The 16,089-nt window shown below is 35.7% G+C and overlaps 2 protein-coding genes and 1 long non-coding RNA gene across 9 annotated transcripts; all 3 read left to right on the top strand.

The window, feature by feature from the left end:
- Nucleotides 1–5,257: 5,257 nt before the first annotated feature.
- LOC104821615 lies at nucleotides 5,258–7,289 on the top strand. Of its 6 annotated transcripts, XR_773103.1 has the most exons (5): nucleotides 5,258–5,652; nucleotides 5,931–6,001; nucleotides 6,100–6,560; nucleotides 6,660–6,737; nucleotides 6,903–7,289. It is a non-coding gene; the product is annotated as an uncharacterized LOC104821615 (long non-coding RNA). The 6 variants fall into 6 exon arrangements; XR_773104.1 differs by having other exon boundaries at nucleotides 6,100–6,248; nucleotides 6,452–7,289; XR_773102.1 differs by having other exon boundaries at nucleotides 6,660–7,289.
- Nucleotides 7,290–7,651: 362 nt separating this feature from the next.
- Nucleotides 7,652–10,753, top strand: LOC104821614 (ankyrin repeat domain-containing protein 13C-A). The gene is made up of 3 exons (XM_010552534.2): nucleotides 7,652–8,070; nucleotides 8,235–9,924; nucleotides 10,010–10,753. Exons 2-3 carry the CDS (start codon nucleotides 8,377–8,379, stop codon nucleotides 10,355–10,357), a joined length of 1,896 nt encoding a protein of 631 aa, XP_010550836.1. The 5' UTR covers nucleotides 7,652–8,070; nucleotides 8,235–8,376; the 3' UTR covers nucleotides 10,358–10,753.
- Nucleotides 10,754–10,991: 238 nt separating this feature from the next.
- LOC104821613 (ubiquinone biosynthesis monooxygenase COQ6, mitochondrial) lies at nucleotides 10,992–16,089 on the top strand. Of its 2 annotated transcripts, none has more exons than XM_010552533.1 (10): nucleotides 10,992–11,088; nucleotides 11,924–12,038; nucleotides 12,273–12,372; nucleotides 12,697–12,840; nucleotides 13,060–13,118; nucleotides 13,434–13,501; nucleotides 13,579–13,630; nucleotides 13,807–13,980; nucleotides 14,477–15,082; nucleotides 15,737–16,089. In XM_010552533.1, the coding sequence occupies exons 1-10, from the start codon at nucleotides 11,081–11,083 to the stop codon at nucleotides 15,950–15,952; spliced, it is 1,542 nt and encodes a 513-aa protein (XP_010550835.1). In that variant the 5' UTR covers nucleotides 10,992–11,080; the 3' UTR covers nucleotides 15,953–16,089. The 2 variants fall into 2 exon arrangements, with proteins under 2 accessions (XP_010550835.1, XP_010550834.1); XM_010552532.1 differs by having other exon boundaries at nucleotides 11,924–12,053.

Below are 16,089 nucleotides of genomic sequence, written 5' to 3'. Positions count from 1 at the left end.
GCACCACCCCACCTCCATGCCACCTCACCTTGGATGCCCATCAAGTATATATATTATATTACACATATACATATATACATATGCTTGTGGATTTGTATACTCTGATACGTGTACTATACAATTACATATATAATTTTTTTTATTGTACATATATATATATATATATATATATATATATTGGACAAATTCATTTGTCTTTTGGTACTCATATGGGCACTTGCTAAGATATGGTTGAAAATATTACTCTACTCGTCATTATCAAGCATTATTATAAGAAAATTTTTTAAACGTTTTTCAAGATTTAAAAATATATAAGAAATATTCTCAATATAACTTTTTTAAGAAATAGAGATATGTATGACGTATTAAATAAAAAAATTGGGGTCTTGTTACTAATTACTAATTTGATAGCTTTACAAGTGTAGTTAATATAAGAAAATATATCAATGTAGAGTGTATTATAACATTTTAAATTGTATATTATGGTATTTTTTTTCTTCAAAATGATACAATTGGAATGCCCCACACTCCAATCCTTTCTCATATCCACGAGAAATTGCAAGTTACCACTAAAAAAATAATGTTATAAATGATAATGAAAATATAGCAGTGTAATTTTTAACTAGAGAATGAGCTAATTAAAGTTTTATGAGATAATGATGAATCTTTTTTATTTTTGGGTGTTTAATTTATTTTTAGCTTAAAATAATATATATATATAGTAGTAACATAAGTAAATTTATGTTTAATGATTATGATACTATCTAATGCTGATACCAATATTAAACCCTCAAGGTTCTACGTTTTAGCACTAAAATCTACAAACTACACTTTACAACAATTCATAATGCAATATAGGTCTCTCTATGTATATTACATAATTACATGTATACAAACATGTATATGTATATATGACTTTTGGTATGTTAATGGGTTTACCTATATAACATACATACATACATACATACATACATACATACATACATACATACATACATACATACATACATACATACATACATACATACATACATACATACATACATACATACATACATACATACATACATACATACATACATACATACATACATACATACATACATACATACATACATACATACATACATACATACATACATACATACATACATACATACATACATACATACATACATACATACCAGGCATGGGAATCCTTCGAGATTAGTGATTGGACTCGGAGCCTTGTTAGATCCAATGGAGTTTTCAATTTTTTTTAATTAATCAATTGATTGATTAAGCGCCAATATTCAGCAAGAGTTGGTACGTAATCCGCTATAATAATGTTCATATGGAATCTTTCGAATTAAATACAAAGACAGTGTAGTAAGGAGTCCTATGAGTTCCCATATTGTGATATTTAATTTATGTATAAAATAAAAATATTATTAATTGCTCTAAAAATTGACATTATATCACAATTTTTGTACTCTTCTCAATATTCTACTTCAATGTTACCGTTTTATAGATAATTTTACAATATTTTTGTAATGTATATATTAAAGATAAGGACATACTTGTTTTAATTCAGAAGTTTAGTAAAAATTGTCTAATTTATTTCTTTAACCCTAACGATATACCTGATATTTTCGACTCATTCTTATAGTTTATATTTGTTGGAAATTAGTTCGTATTTTTAGATTATAAAAAATTTGAATATCTGTTATATTAAATTTTGTTTTAATTGCAATATCACATGTGGAATACTATACTCTGTAGAAAAAGTTAATAGAAAGCATCATCATCATCATGCATAGGGCTTTTGAATTTGAATCATTATAGTACGAAAATGATTTTGATAATATAATGCAACGAAATTAGCTTTATCAAACCGTAGACATGACAATTTTTGTTTATTTAAATAAAATCAAATCGAATAATTATGATATATGTAGTTTATAAATCTAAAAATCCAAAGAATAAAAAATAAATATAAAATTATAAAAACTAGATAAACCCAAATGAAAACCTAACAATATATACAATATGGAAATAAGAAGGAATATTAAAATAATTACTAATAAAAAAAAATGAGGCAAGAAAGCAGAGGAGGATGGATGGGAAGCTTTTAGGTTAGGCGACAAACCCTTAACCCTGATTTTGAGGGAGTGTCACGTGAGATCACCCGACCCACTCATTAACCTACCCCGCTAATTATTACTTATTTTTAACCTTTTTTTAATTACAAAATTATAATATATGATCGTGTTTATACAATTGTTTTATACTTCTTAGGCCGAATCTGTAATATTGTATACTTTTTGGACCAATTCTATTTGAATATTAATTTTTTTAAAATAAAACAGTATGAAGAATTTATAAAATATAATTTTCTTATATTCTCTGATTATTAATATTACTTTGTTTTCAATTTTATTTTATATTGAATTAATCCATCTGATTATGGTCTAATTATATTTAAATCAAGTATGATATAAAAATTTAAAGAATATATTTTTAAAAAAGAAAGTATTTAGAATTCAAATTTAACATAGAGAATAATAGAAAAAACATATGAAATCATTTTCATAATAAGGAATAATTTTATCAGTAAAAATAAGGTAAAATCTAGTCAAATTGAACAAAAAATCTAATCGAACCCTATAATTTAAAAAAACGAAATTGATTATTAATTAACAATTATATTTAAAATGAGAGAGAGAGAGACATAAAGGGCCAAGGGGCAAAGAAGAGGAAAAGCAAAACGGCGGAAAGGCACAAATAGAGAAAGCCCATGTTTCAAGGGTCTTTGCCTCGGGACTCTCTTTTGTTTTTTAATTTTTTTTTTTGGAATCTCTCCATGTTTTTTCCTTTCCCCCATGAATTCTTTCAATATTTTTTTCTTATATTTTGTATTTTATTTCAATCCTTACCATACAACCACTCCCAATTCACAATTAAATTATATAAATATAATTATTTATTCCCATTTTATATATTTAAAAATGAATTTTACAGGAATCAAACTCTCCCACTTGGATTCACATTGTGTTTAAATATTATATTTCACTTTTATTAGTATAGGTCGGGTTTAATCCCGGTTTAGTTTTATTTTGATTTGAGTGGATTTAATCCGGTTTAATTTAGTTTAGGGATAATCTCATATTCCCCCACAAATATTCGAAAAAGTTCCAATTTCCTACACCAATTTTTAATTTGACAAAAAACTACACCGGATTTCAAATATTTCCAAATTCCTACACAAAATCTTAGAATGTGTTGCAATTTCCCCCATATCCGTAAACGGCGTTATTTCCGTCAATTTTAATGCTGACGTGGCATGCCACGTCATACAAATTTCGCCAAATCAGCACATTTCGCTACATCATCCAGCCACGTCAGCAAATAAATAAAAAATAAAATAAAAATAAAAAAAATTTAGATTTTTTTTTAAAACTAATAAAATAAAATAAAAATACAGAATTTCAAATTTTATTTTTAAAAATAAAATAGAAAATTACATATACATATATATACACTTTTATATCTATACACAATTATATACACATATACATCTACATACATAATTATATACATATATATATATACACACTTATATATTTACATATATACACATTTTTACGTTAGCTTTTGTTCCTTTTATATACACAATTTTTTAAAAAAACTTTTAAAAAATTACAGAATTTTAAAATTTATTTTTTTAAAATAAAATAAAAAATTACATATACATATATACTCTAATAATATATATATATATATATATATATATATATTCACATATGTATATATACATATTCATATATATACATATATATATATATCCATATATATACATTGAATATGTATATATATGTGAATATGTATGTATTTGTGTATAAATATATATATATACATACATATTCATATGCATATATATACATATATACATATATATATATACATTTATACATACATATATACATATGTGTTCTCCTTTATACATACATGTATATATGTATGTATGCATGTATGTATGTATAAATGTATATATATGCATATGAATATGTATGTATATATATATATTTATACATATATACATACATATTCACATATATATATATACATATTCAATATATATATATATATGGATATATATGTATATATATGAATATGTATATATACATATGTGAATATATATATATATATATATTATTTGTGTATATATGTATATGTAATTTTTTATTTTATTTTAAAAAAATAAATTTTAAAATTATGTAATTTTTTAAAAGTTTTTTAAAAAGATTGTGTATATATGTAAAAATGTGTATATATGTAAATGTATAAGTGTGTATATATATATATATATGTATATAATTATGTATGTAGATGTATATATGTATATATGTATATGTATATAATTGTGTATAGATATAAAAGTGTATATATATGTATATGTAATTTTCTATTTTATTTTAAAAAAATAAAATTTGAAATTCTGTATTTTTATTTTATTTTATTAGTTTTTAAAAAAATTCTAGATATTTTTATTTTAATTTTAATTTTTATTTATTTTTCTGACGTGGCTGGATGATGTGGCGAAATGTGCTGATTTGGCGAAATCTGTATGACGTGGCATGCCACATCAGCATTAAAATTGACGGAACTTAACGCCGTTTACGGATATGGGGGAAATTGCAACACATTTTAAGATTTTGTGTGGGAATTTGGAAATATTTGAAATCCGGTGTAGTTTTTTGTCAAATTAAAAATTGGTGTAGGAAATTGGAACTTTTTCGAAAATTTGTGGGGGAATATGGGATTATCCCTTTAGTTTATTTTATTCTCATGAATACACAAATTTGGTGTTATAGTACAACTGAAAATTTTGCTTCGAATTCCATTTTGATTCTCTCTATTTTAATAAATTATTCGAATTCTCCAAATAGCAAGGAAACTTAATAAATTCTTTTAAAAAATTTAGTAAAGGGAAATATTTTTAGGCTACTTAACAAATGCTAGTGTCAAGAGAGATTTTGTGTTAGCACAGAAGATAAATATGTCTGAACGACCATACACATGTTAGAGTTATAGTTGTCTGATTTGGACCAAGCGTTGACTTATCAAACTATATGGGCCTACATAAGGCCTAAAGTTCAATGGGCTTAACCCGAACCCGGCCCGACTCGATTATAACCCATTATGATTGTTGGGCCCATATTGGGCATACACCCAAATCAAGATCTTTAGGGGAGGGCATTCAGAGAGTCTGGGTTTCCAAGAATCTCCTCTGAATCTCCTCTACACGCACTCTCTCTCTTGATTCCTGCGAAGGACTTGAGTGATTCCAAGTTATTGGAGTGAAAACGGCGGCGGCGGCGGCGGCGGCGGGAGGGACGGTGGTGCCGCGGCGGATGACATTCGTGACGGGAAATGCGCGGAAGCTCGAAGAGGTCAAGGCAATTCTGGGGGAATTCCATTCCTTTCAAGTCTCTCGAGCTCGACCGTCCGTACCCATTTCGAATCTTCCGCCAAAATCCCGTCTGTCTTCCTCGTTTTCGATTAAAATCTTATAGCGTTCTCTTTTGGGTGTTCTTGTTTCGGTGTGCCTGAGTTGCAAGGTGAACCTGAGGATATCTCCCCAAAGAGAAGGCTCGTTTGGCCGCTCTTCAGGTGCCTTTGTTGGCCTCCTTTGTTTTTTGTTCATTATTTTCTGATGGAAGTTTTTACCTTTTTTTTTGGTACTTGTTATCATTGTTTTTTATAAGCAAATTCACTTTTAACAATGGAGTTGATACAGTAGTCGTCTATATAATGGTTGTGTAACTCATCTATGGAATTTGCATGATTGCACGTTTCTTTTCCTCCGTTGGATTGTTTGTGATTGAGTTTTTAGTTACAAAGAGTGAGATAGATGACATGAAATTATGTGTTTGTTGATAAATACAAAGGTAAACGGGCCGGTGCTAGTGGAGGATACATGCCTCTGTTTCAAATTCAATGCCCTGAAAGATCTTCCCTGGTATGGTGTTTAGGTTTCTTGAACATCTTGAACTTATCCTTTGTTGTCCAGTGGATTTTCAGATTGTGTTATGATGTTGTTTTGATATGTTTTTGCAGGGCCATACATGTTAGCTTTTGTTCCTTTCCTCCTCCTTTGTCTTGATGCCGTCTTTGTAAGTCGTAATTGCCACTCTTTTTTATGTACATGCCGCAATAAGAGACAAAACGATGCATTCGTAGAGAATGGGATCACGAGCCATGCATTGGTAATATAATCGTTGAAGCTTTACTGGCTTCCTTAGATATTTTTTTTTAGAAATTTTTGAAACTGGCTTGGAACACTCTGGTTCTTGATTTTCTTTTGGTGGCTGGTAACGAGTGTGAGTAATGAGTATAGTCAGTCCATTGATGACCTGGTGAACTATCTTACTACATTCGTTCTAATCCTAGATGTTCCCATTGATCGCAGTACCGGATTGCGAAGAAACATTATTTTCCTGGGATCTCGCTAGAGCTCATACTTGACACTTCTGATGTTTTTTTGTGTTTTTGCATAAAAGGGTTTCTGGAGAAGCTTGGTCTCTTTCTCCTTCATGTTTCACCTCGTTCTTTCATCTGATTCATCCTTTTTTTTTTCCGGAAAATAATCGTATGTGTGTTTTTGCTTGAATGCCCAGGTCTGAACGACTTACTGATGGCGTATAGAGATAAATCAGCTTATGCTTTGTGTGCATTTTCATTCTCACTAGGGTCAGGTGCGGAACCTCTCACGTTTTTCGAGGAAAACTTCGGCATGTTGCACGTTATCATCAAACTCTCGAAACCATCTGTTGCATAAGTTACACATTGAACTTATACGACCATTTCCATGCCAAGGCAGATCTTTTTCATGATGTTTTTGTTATGGTGGTGTTGTCAAGAAAAAAATGTTTCAGGGTAAGATAGTTACTGCAAGAGGGCCAAATGATTTCGGGTGGGGATCCCTTCGACCCGGTGGCTATGACAAAACGTCTGACTCTGTCCACTCCCGAGAGACACGTTGTGCTAATCCCGGGCTATCACAGTAGCATTTCTGGTTCATTTGGGTTGCAGATATGCAGAAATGGCAAAGGAAGAAAAAGAACAAGATATCTCATGGGTACAGGGCCGTTGAAATAACACTTTGCTGAGGCTGGACATGTTTTGTTTTGCAGACAGATGATGATGCTGCCTTGTAAGATGGAAAAGCATTTGTCTTACACTTTGATTTCGTTGTAAATGGTGGTTGTTATTTATATAAGCTAATCTAATATTTTTGTTTTCTGCCATTTATTCTATTCAAATGAATTCATCTATGTAATCAGTACTAGCAAATTCTTTTTATCCGTATAAGTTAAACAAATTATAAACTTCAAACCTTAATCTAAATACTGATTTGTAAGTGAGTTGGTCCAAATTCCGGATTACATGCCAATACCTTCAGTTTCTCTCAAGAAATGTAAATCCATTGGCATATTTTACCATCTGACCAAGCCAATAAATAATATATATAAAAGGTTTGGTGAGTATTAACTTGGTTTTTCAAAAACAGATTAATTAAATATAGTTTGCTAATACAATATATACACATAAAATGTACGTATACATATATATTGATTGTATCGGAGTGAATATTTTCCAATTTCACTGTGGTTGGTTCGCTGTCTTCCCTCCCACTAAGCACATGCTTCTTCTTCTTCTCCACCATCTCCGCGACTCCATTTCCCATTTTTCTTTCTTTTTTTTTTCTCTGTAACCAAATCTGGAATTGATTTCATATTCGCACCTTTTTTTGTGCCCTTTGAAATTCTCTTTTATTTTTGTGGCATTTTGTTTTTTGTTTCACGCTCCCACATGCGTCGCTCTCGTGTTGTCTGATCTGTACTGGATCACAAGAATCTCTCCTTCTGCTACTTTAATACTCTCTTCTCTTGTTCTTCCTCTGTAGAAGAAGAGGGGAATCGGAATATATCGAGGGGAAATGAAGAGAAAAGGTGCGACGTCAATGGTGTCTCCGACATGATTTTTCTCATCAGCCGAGAAAGTCAAGAGGGGACAGAAAAGAAAAAGGTGAGAACTTTCATGGGTTTTTGGATTTCTTGATCTGGACCCACCAATTTTCTCGTAGTGGGTTCCCCTTTTTCGTCGATCTTGATTGATCTCTTGTGTTTCCTCTGCTTGGGTTCTCGATTGGGTTTTTGACAATCTCTTTGCTTGTTGCTTACCTTCTTCAGGAAATTCCGAATATTAGCTTGAATCTCTACAATTGGCTTCCGAAGGTCGAAATGATTAGTTCTAGATTCGAAATTCTGAAGAGTTCACTTATGTTTTGGGGTTGAATTTTGGAACTTGATCTGATATATCTGTTGTTGAGACATGGAAACTACCATTGATGCTGCCAAGTACATACACAGTCCAGTTCACAGAGCCGTTGCCTGCAGAGACTATGCCGGTCTCAGGGTTATACTGTCTGGTCTCCCGAAGCATCGGAACCCGTCTGAGATTCAGACAGAATCAACTTCCTTAGCCGAGGAGGTGAAAGCCGATGCCATCTCGGCTATCATTGATAGAAGAGATGTTCCAAACCGGGACACGCCCCTTCAATTAGCTGTCAAACTGAGAGACGCAACCATGGTTGAAATGCTCATGATCTCGGGTGCTGACTGGACATTGCAGAATGAACACGGTTGGAACGCTCTACAAGAAGCTATATGTAGTAGGCAAGAGGCAATTGCGATGATAATAGTGCGGCATTACCAGCCATTGGCTTGGGCTAAATGGTGTAGAAGATTGCCTCGCTTGATCGCGTCAATGCATAGAATGAAGGATTTTTACTTGGAGATTAGTTTTCAATTTGAGAGTTCTGTTGTACCCTTTGTGTCCAAGATTGCTCCTTCGGACACTTATAAGGTGTGGAAGGTAGGAGCGAATCTGAGAGCGGATATGACTTTAGCCGGGTTTGATGGGTTCAAGATTCAGCGGTCGGATCAGAGTATACTTTTCCTCGGTGATGGGTCGGAGGATGGGAAAGTTCCTCCTGGTTCGCTTTGTATGGTTTCACATAAGGAGAAAGAAGTTATGAACGCTCTGGATGGTGCAGGTGCTCCAGCATCAGAGGAAGAGGTCAAGAAAGAAGTGGCTGCAATGTCTCAAAGCAATATATTTAGACCCGGGATTGATGTTACGGAAGCTGTGCTCTTGCCACAAACGACTTGGAGGCGACAGGAAAAGATCGAGATGGTGGGTCCGTGGAAAGCTAAGGTATATGATATGCACAATGTGGTTGTCAGCATTAAATCCAGATGTGTTCCCGGCTCTGCAACTGATAAGGAGTACGAGAACGGCGCAGAAGGGGGTGATGATGATCTCAGCGATATTTTAACAGAGGAAGAGCAAAGGCAACTAGAGGCTGCACTTAAGCTTGATCTTCCAGAAAACCTTCTTAACGAGAATGGTGAAAATGGTTCTCGAGATATTCATGTAGAGGATTTTAACGAGATGCGAAATGGGGGCAACGGGAAACACGAGAAGAAAGGGTGGTTTGGGGGTTGGAGAAGAAAGGAGAGTAAACACGAGAAGCAGAGTGTATATGTACCTCCGAGAAGTTCTCTCTGCGTAGACGAGAAGGTAAGTGATCTCCTCGGAGATTCTAAACAGATAAAACCCGGGAGACACTCGGTGGAGGTGGTGGTGAGGGATGAACACAGGAAAGCAAGAGTCACTTCTAAATCACTGAAGGAGGCAAACCATGAAAGCGAGTACAAGAAAAGTTTAAGACCTGTTCTCTGGCTCTCCCCGAACTTTCCCCTGCAAACTGAAGAACTGCTTCCATTGCTTGACATAATTGCCAACAAGGTCAAGGCAATTCGTCGTTTACGTGATCTTCTCACAACAAAACTCCCGGTGGGTACATTTCCCGTCAAGGTACGTTTTCTAATCGTATTCTGTTGAATCAAATCAATCGACCTGATCATAAACGATCTTTACAACATGTTCCTTGTGTGTTCAGGTTGCTATTCCTGTTGTACCGACAATCAGAGTGCTTGTTACCTTCACGAAATTTGAAGAACTGCAGCCAGCAGATGAATTCAAGACACCTCCCTCGAGCCCTACTGCTTCTGGCTATGAGAGCCCAGCTCCAACACATTCATCATCATCATCATCTTCCTGGTTTAGTTGGGCAAAAGCTCCATCTAACCACTCTAGAACAAACCCCTATGGTTCGAGCAGCTTGATCCATTCACATCAAGACCCGTTTGCTATCCCGGCTGATTACACTTGGGTCTCTGCTGAAGCAAGGAAGAAGCTGAAGCAACAGAAGCAGAAATCCAAAAAGGGAAAGAACCAGAACCAGTGAGATCACAGATGATGACCCGAGTTTTGAGACATACTCCTAACCTACACAGGTTTTATCGACACATTGCCCTGCAAGGATAGCGTATTCTTCACGGGGAAAACACGGAGAAACAAGGGCTATGCTTTTTACGTCAAAGCGGATAACCTCAGTTTCGAAGAGGAATTAGAACATTTCAATTGGGAATCAGATTGTTGATTGCTTGCTTGTTCTTGGATGGTACTAACATGTTTGATTGTTCATTTTGTAATATACGAGACAGAATTCTGCCTTTTACAGTTTCTTTGAGGAGCTGCAGATTGTTTGAACTTTCCTTGAGTTGATGGAAGGTTATTCTTTTAAATGTAACAGACATCATTCTTGTTCCTTTTGTATCTGAGAAGTGTTTCTACTTACACAGTTTCATCTCTTTGTTTCTCTTTTTTTCTCCTCCTAATTCTTGGTAAAGTTTGAAACTTTGTGTGAAAATCCGCGGCTTTTAGTGTAAGAACATGAGCTTTGAGCGCGTTCGCGTTTGAGACGTTTAGGACCGCACTGTACAAACTGTAACGCAGACCTCGCGTTTGTAACGCGATTAGAATCGGGAATCCGGATCCGGAAACACAAAAACGGGTCAACCCGATTTGATGCCTATATGCTTTTCAAGTTTTTTTTTTTTGGTTAAGCTTTTCAAGTTGTTTGCAAGCTCCGCATACCGTCTGATTCTCTCTCACCCACGACAATACGATGAAGAGGTTCGTGTTTCGCCTTGTTCGCCCTGTGTGTTCTCTTCACTTGATTTCCTGTGCATGCGGATTGCGATATTTTTTTCCTCGTAAAAACCAATTGTTCGATTAATCCAGACAGTAATTAGATAATCGTCGTTGATTGTGTTTTTTCTGTAAATTCATCTTCAAGGGTATTACGGATTCCAGATTCCGCTGTGAACAATACCCATTTGAGCTGATAATGATGTAAAAGATTTGATCTTTTCTTTTGGGTTGGAAATGGATGACGAAGTTTGCTGTTCCTGTAATTTGATTTTTAGCTATTTGGGTTCTCGAAAGTTGATTCCTTTAGCTTTGACGCGTTGGTTAATTTGATCTTGAAATAGTATTTCTTCACTGTGATATTGTCAACATGGTCCTGCATCTGATTCATGTGAATGGAATCATAATGACTCAAATTGCTTTTTGTTCTTGAGTATCACTGGCTTCCAGGGTTAGATGATTTTGTGATTCTACTGTCTGATTACATATTTTCTTCAATAGATAATTCTTAAGAAGCAAGAGGGAGATTTATCCAACATTCTCATGAATGTTTTTGGTATTTTATTGGAGTGGGAATTTTGTGGATGATTATCCAGTTCAGACTTTTCTTTTTCATTGCTTGTTTAAACCGAAAACCATGGATAAACTTAGAACCGGAGTTATGTTCTTCTATTTTGGTTTGGCACAGGGTCAAACACTTTCTCTTAGGAAGTTTGATTTGGGTTATCTATAATTTGATTCAGCTTACCTGAATACTAATGCATAGATCACCGTATTTATTGTTCCGTGCTTTGTCTAATGGGATCGGTCTATTGGGCAGGGTTCTTGCAAGGAAAGTTAGGACAAGTATAGGTGGGCCAAAGATTTTGCTGAGAACTTGTTCGAGTTATGTGACACCCGAAGCATCTGATTTTGGTTCTGCTGTGGGTGACGGTGTAAGATTCTTTGGAGTACGTTCTTGTGCATCGGTTCAGATATTTCATTTTCTAAGAATTCTCAGAAGCTACTTATATTATCATATCCCCTTTATAATGATATAAATTTCCTTCAGGGCTCCAGATTTTCTGTTGTTCATTTCCTTTCTTTGTGACAAAAATATATACGGTCCATGGAATACGATTTTGTGATATAAATTTGTAAACTCGGTTTACGTTTATTCATCAATTTAGGGGAGCGATACAAAAAAGAGTTCCACTGATGGTAGTCAACAACATGACATTGCTATTGTTGGTGGAGGAATGGTGGGCATTGCATTAGCTGCTTCATTGGGTAAGTAGCGATTGCAGTTTATAATTTCTCTAAATTAACTGGCTTTTATGCTCCCCCCAGTTCAATGAAATTTGTTTGGAGGTATAAAGGTGCGTCATTTCATCATTGTAATCTTTAATGGCAGAAGTACGGAATAATATCTCCGTCTTCTTGTTTACTAAGAAAATTTTCACAAATCTCTTGACTTCTTGGTTTTATTCTAAGAGTTTTTAACCTTCTTCTGCCTTTCATTATCGGTTTTGATTATATCTGTGCCTTCTTCCTCCAGCTTCTTCTACATAAACAATCACACATCGCCCTTTGCTTAATTTTATTATCTTTCAGCGAGCAAGCCATTGACGAAGCACTTGAATGTTGCCATTATTGACAACAATCCCCTTTTGGGGAGAAGAAATATCATCGGGAAGGGAGACCCTCCTGATCCCAGAGTCAGCACCGTCACGCCTGCAACAATTTCCTTCTTCAAAGGTACCGTAAGTACAATATTTCAGGAATTTTCTCTTCTTCACACTGATTGTAAGCTTATTATTCTATCAGAGGTCTCCATATAGTACTATAGGCTCCATTAAAGTTTATAATTCTGATTTGCATCCCTGAAGCCAAGTTTTTCCATGTTTTCGTCTTGGTTCAGTCCATGAAAATCCTATCCACTTCCGGGTCGCGCTTATTCAAGCTTAAATTTTGCAGATATTGGTGCATGGCAGTACGTTGAACAGCATCGACATGCATATTTCGATAAAATGCAGGTTGTCATCCCTAAAAACTTCTACTTCAGAATTCTATGCTGAAGAAACATAGTTGATGATGACTGCTGAAATCTTTTTCAAATTCATGAAATAATAGCCTCTTTTGGCATTGGTATTAATGTGGCCCTTATAAACCCTCCTATAATGGACCTCCTTTCTCGTTTGGATTTGATCTTAACGCAACAGAACAAGCAGACCTAGAGAATCATCAACTTGGTGTTGACACTATTCATAAAGAATGAAAGAAGTTTAGGACTGTATATTCTGATCATGGACCGAACATCACAAACGTTTGTACTTTTGTTTCGGTTTTAGGTTTGGGACTATACCGGCCTCGGGTACACAAGATACAACGCAAGAGACGTAGATAAAGACGTTTTGGGGTAAGTAATTGTTCGTTTTTTCTACCTTTTGCATTCTTGATGTAAAGTTGTGAACTAATTCTAAACATAATCTATAGGTGTGTGGTGGAGAACAAGGTTCTTCAGAGTTCTCTGCTATCTTGTGTACAGGTATTTTTTCCTTGTTCATGCATCCAAACCGATGTTTATTTCTCATCTTTATACCGTTCGCGAATACGAGTCAGTGATCATTTGATAATACATTTTCCACAACAAATGCCATTCTCTCTTCAAAATCTGGATGCTTAGCCATCAGTTTGGTGTGTACCCATTTTTGATATCGACAGGATTCAGATCTTCAGAAGACTATTTACCCGGCAAGGTTAAGTTCCATGGATATGCTACCGAGCTCATCATTGTCTGGTTTGGGCGGAGCCCCATCTACGACCGACTTATATATGCGAGGACGCCTTGCTAAACTCGAACTAACTGATGGAAATAACGTCTATGCAAAGCTTGTGGTAGGTGTTCTCGGGTGCTTGTAAAGTGAAAAAGGATTATATATTGAGGGGTGGGCATAAATACCCAAAAATCGGTACCGTGAATACCCGATTTTCGGGTAACTGACCTTTCATGGTTCGGAGCGAGTTTTTTATAACCCGTTGAACGGTATGGGTAACTAAAAATTGGTAATGGGTACCCGCGTGTAAATTACAAATGACATATATACTCCTAGAAATTTTAAATACTTACCCTTTTGTCTTCATATACCAGATTCGGGTACCCGAACTTAAATTTTTTTGTTATAATTCTGTTTTTTTAATATAATTTTTTAGTTTGGGTACCCGCGAGTATCCAAATAGTTTGTCAGGTATTTGAGAACTCCGAGTACGAGTATGGTTATCAAATTATGATACCCAATTTCTTCGAATACGAGTCTAGATATCTTGAATTTTTTGGGTGTCCACCCCTATTATACCTCACCAAGTTAAGATATAATATCTAACATTTGTACAGGTAGGTGCCGACGGGTCCAAGTCGCGAGTGAGGGAATTGGCGGGGATCAAAACGACCGGGTGGAACTACTCGCAGAACGCTATCATTTGTACAGTAGAGCATGCTGTTGAAAACCACACGGCGTGGCAACGGTTCTTGCCCAATGGCCCAATCGCGCTTTTGCCGGTCGGGGACAAGTATAGCAACATAGTGTGGACGATGGACCCGAAAGAAGCTTCAGATCGTAAATCAATGAGCGAGGATGAGTTCATCAAAGCTTTGAATGATGCACTAGATCACGGGTACGGCCCACATCCCGAGACAACGACGAGTTCTCGGGGAGATTTAGGGGTTCTCTCTTGGTTTTCGGGAGTTGGTACTGTATCGGCCAAGGAGAGATTCGAGATCCCGCCGAAGGTGGTGAAGTTATCCTCGGAAAGAATGGCGTTTCCGCTGTCTCTAAGGCATGCGAAAGATTACGCATCGAAGCGGGTAGCCCTGATCGGCGATGCAGCTCACACGGTCCATCCATTGGCTGGTCAAGGGGTTAATCTTGGATTTGCGGATGCATCTGCTCTCTCCAAAGCAATCACAGAAGGCATCGCTCTTGGCACAGATATAGGCGAGGTATGTGTATGAAGTCATTGAAAGCTCTTCTTTTTTTCTTTTTGGTAAAGTACTCGTACATTTGGAAACAGGGGTGGACACAAATATCCGGAAATTGGATACCCGACCCGCAGGATACCCAATTTTTGGGTATATGGCACGGGTGTGGAACGGTTTTCTTAAACCGTCTAACGGGTATGGGCACGAGTAGACAAAAATCAAGTTAACCTTATATATCTGTTGAGAACTTATACACACCTTTTAATTTTTAGTATTATCCTTTTAGTCTTTGGAACGCAAGGATTTGGTTACTTTTCATGCACCCGCCATGTGATATGTTTTGCGTTTTTTGTTACAAATATGTTTTATTTTTAATTTTCGGGTTCAGATACCCGTGATACCGAATGTTTTACCGGAACTCGTCATTCTCGGATACAAATATGGGTATCAATTTGTGATACCTGAATCCTTCAAATATAGGTCCGGATACCTTAAAACTTTCAGGCACTCTATCCGTTCCCACCCCTTGGTTAACCGGAAGGAATGGTTAGAATCCATAGCCTCTAGGGGGAAATGATAAAAACTCGAACCACTAGGACTCGGGCCTCGTTGTTAGGAAGCTCGTGTCCCAGACAGGTTTTTTGCTTCATTTTCACCGTGATTGTTGTCGTGTAGGCGAATCTGCTGAGACGGTACGAGAGGGAGAGAAAATCCGAGAACATAGCGATGATGGCGGTCCTTGATGGATTCCAGAAGCTTTATTCGGTGGATCTGGGGCCTCTGAACGTAATGAGAGCTGTCGGATTTCATGGAGCTCAGTACATTTCGCCGCTGAAGAGACGAATCATTTCGTACGCTTCCGGAGAAAGATCTCTTCCTCTCTTCTTGTAAGGCTTGTCGTTTACTACTGTATGTTACATGAACAAGTAACGGTCTCTCCCCTCTTCTGGTCTTGTGATGTCAAAAACATGTTTTTGTAACAATCATCGAATAAGGTTCCTTGAATTAGATTAGACCCATCTTATTCA

The sequence above is a fragment of the Tarenaya hassleriana genome, unplaced genomic scaffold, assembly GCF_000463585.1.
Source record: "Tarenaya hassleriana unplaced genomic scaffold, ASM46358v1 Cleome34, whole genome shotgun sequence".
In the NCBI taxonomy this organism is placed as follows: Eukaryota; Viridiplantae; Streptophyta; class Magnoliopsida; order Brassicales; family Cleomaceae; genus Tarenaya; species Tarenaya hassleriana.
The sequence above is the reverse complement of the archived record's forward strand: the minus strand, read 5'-3'. Positions and strand labels throughout refer to the sequence as shown.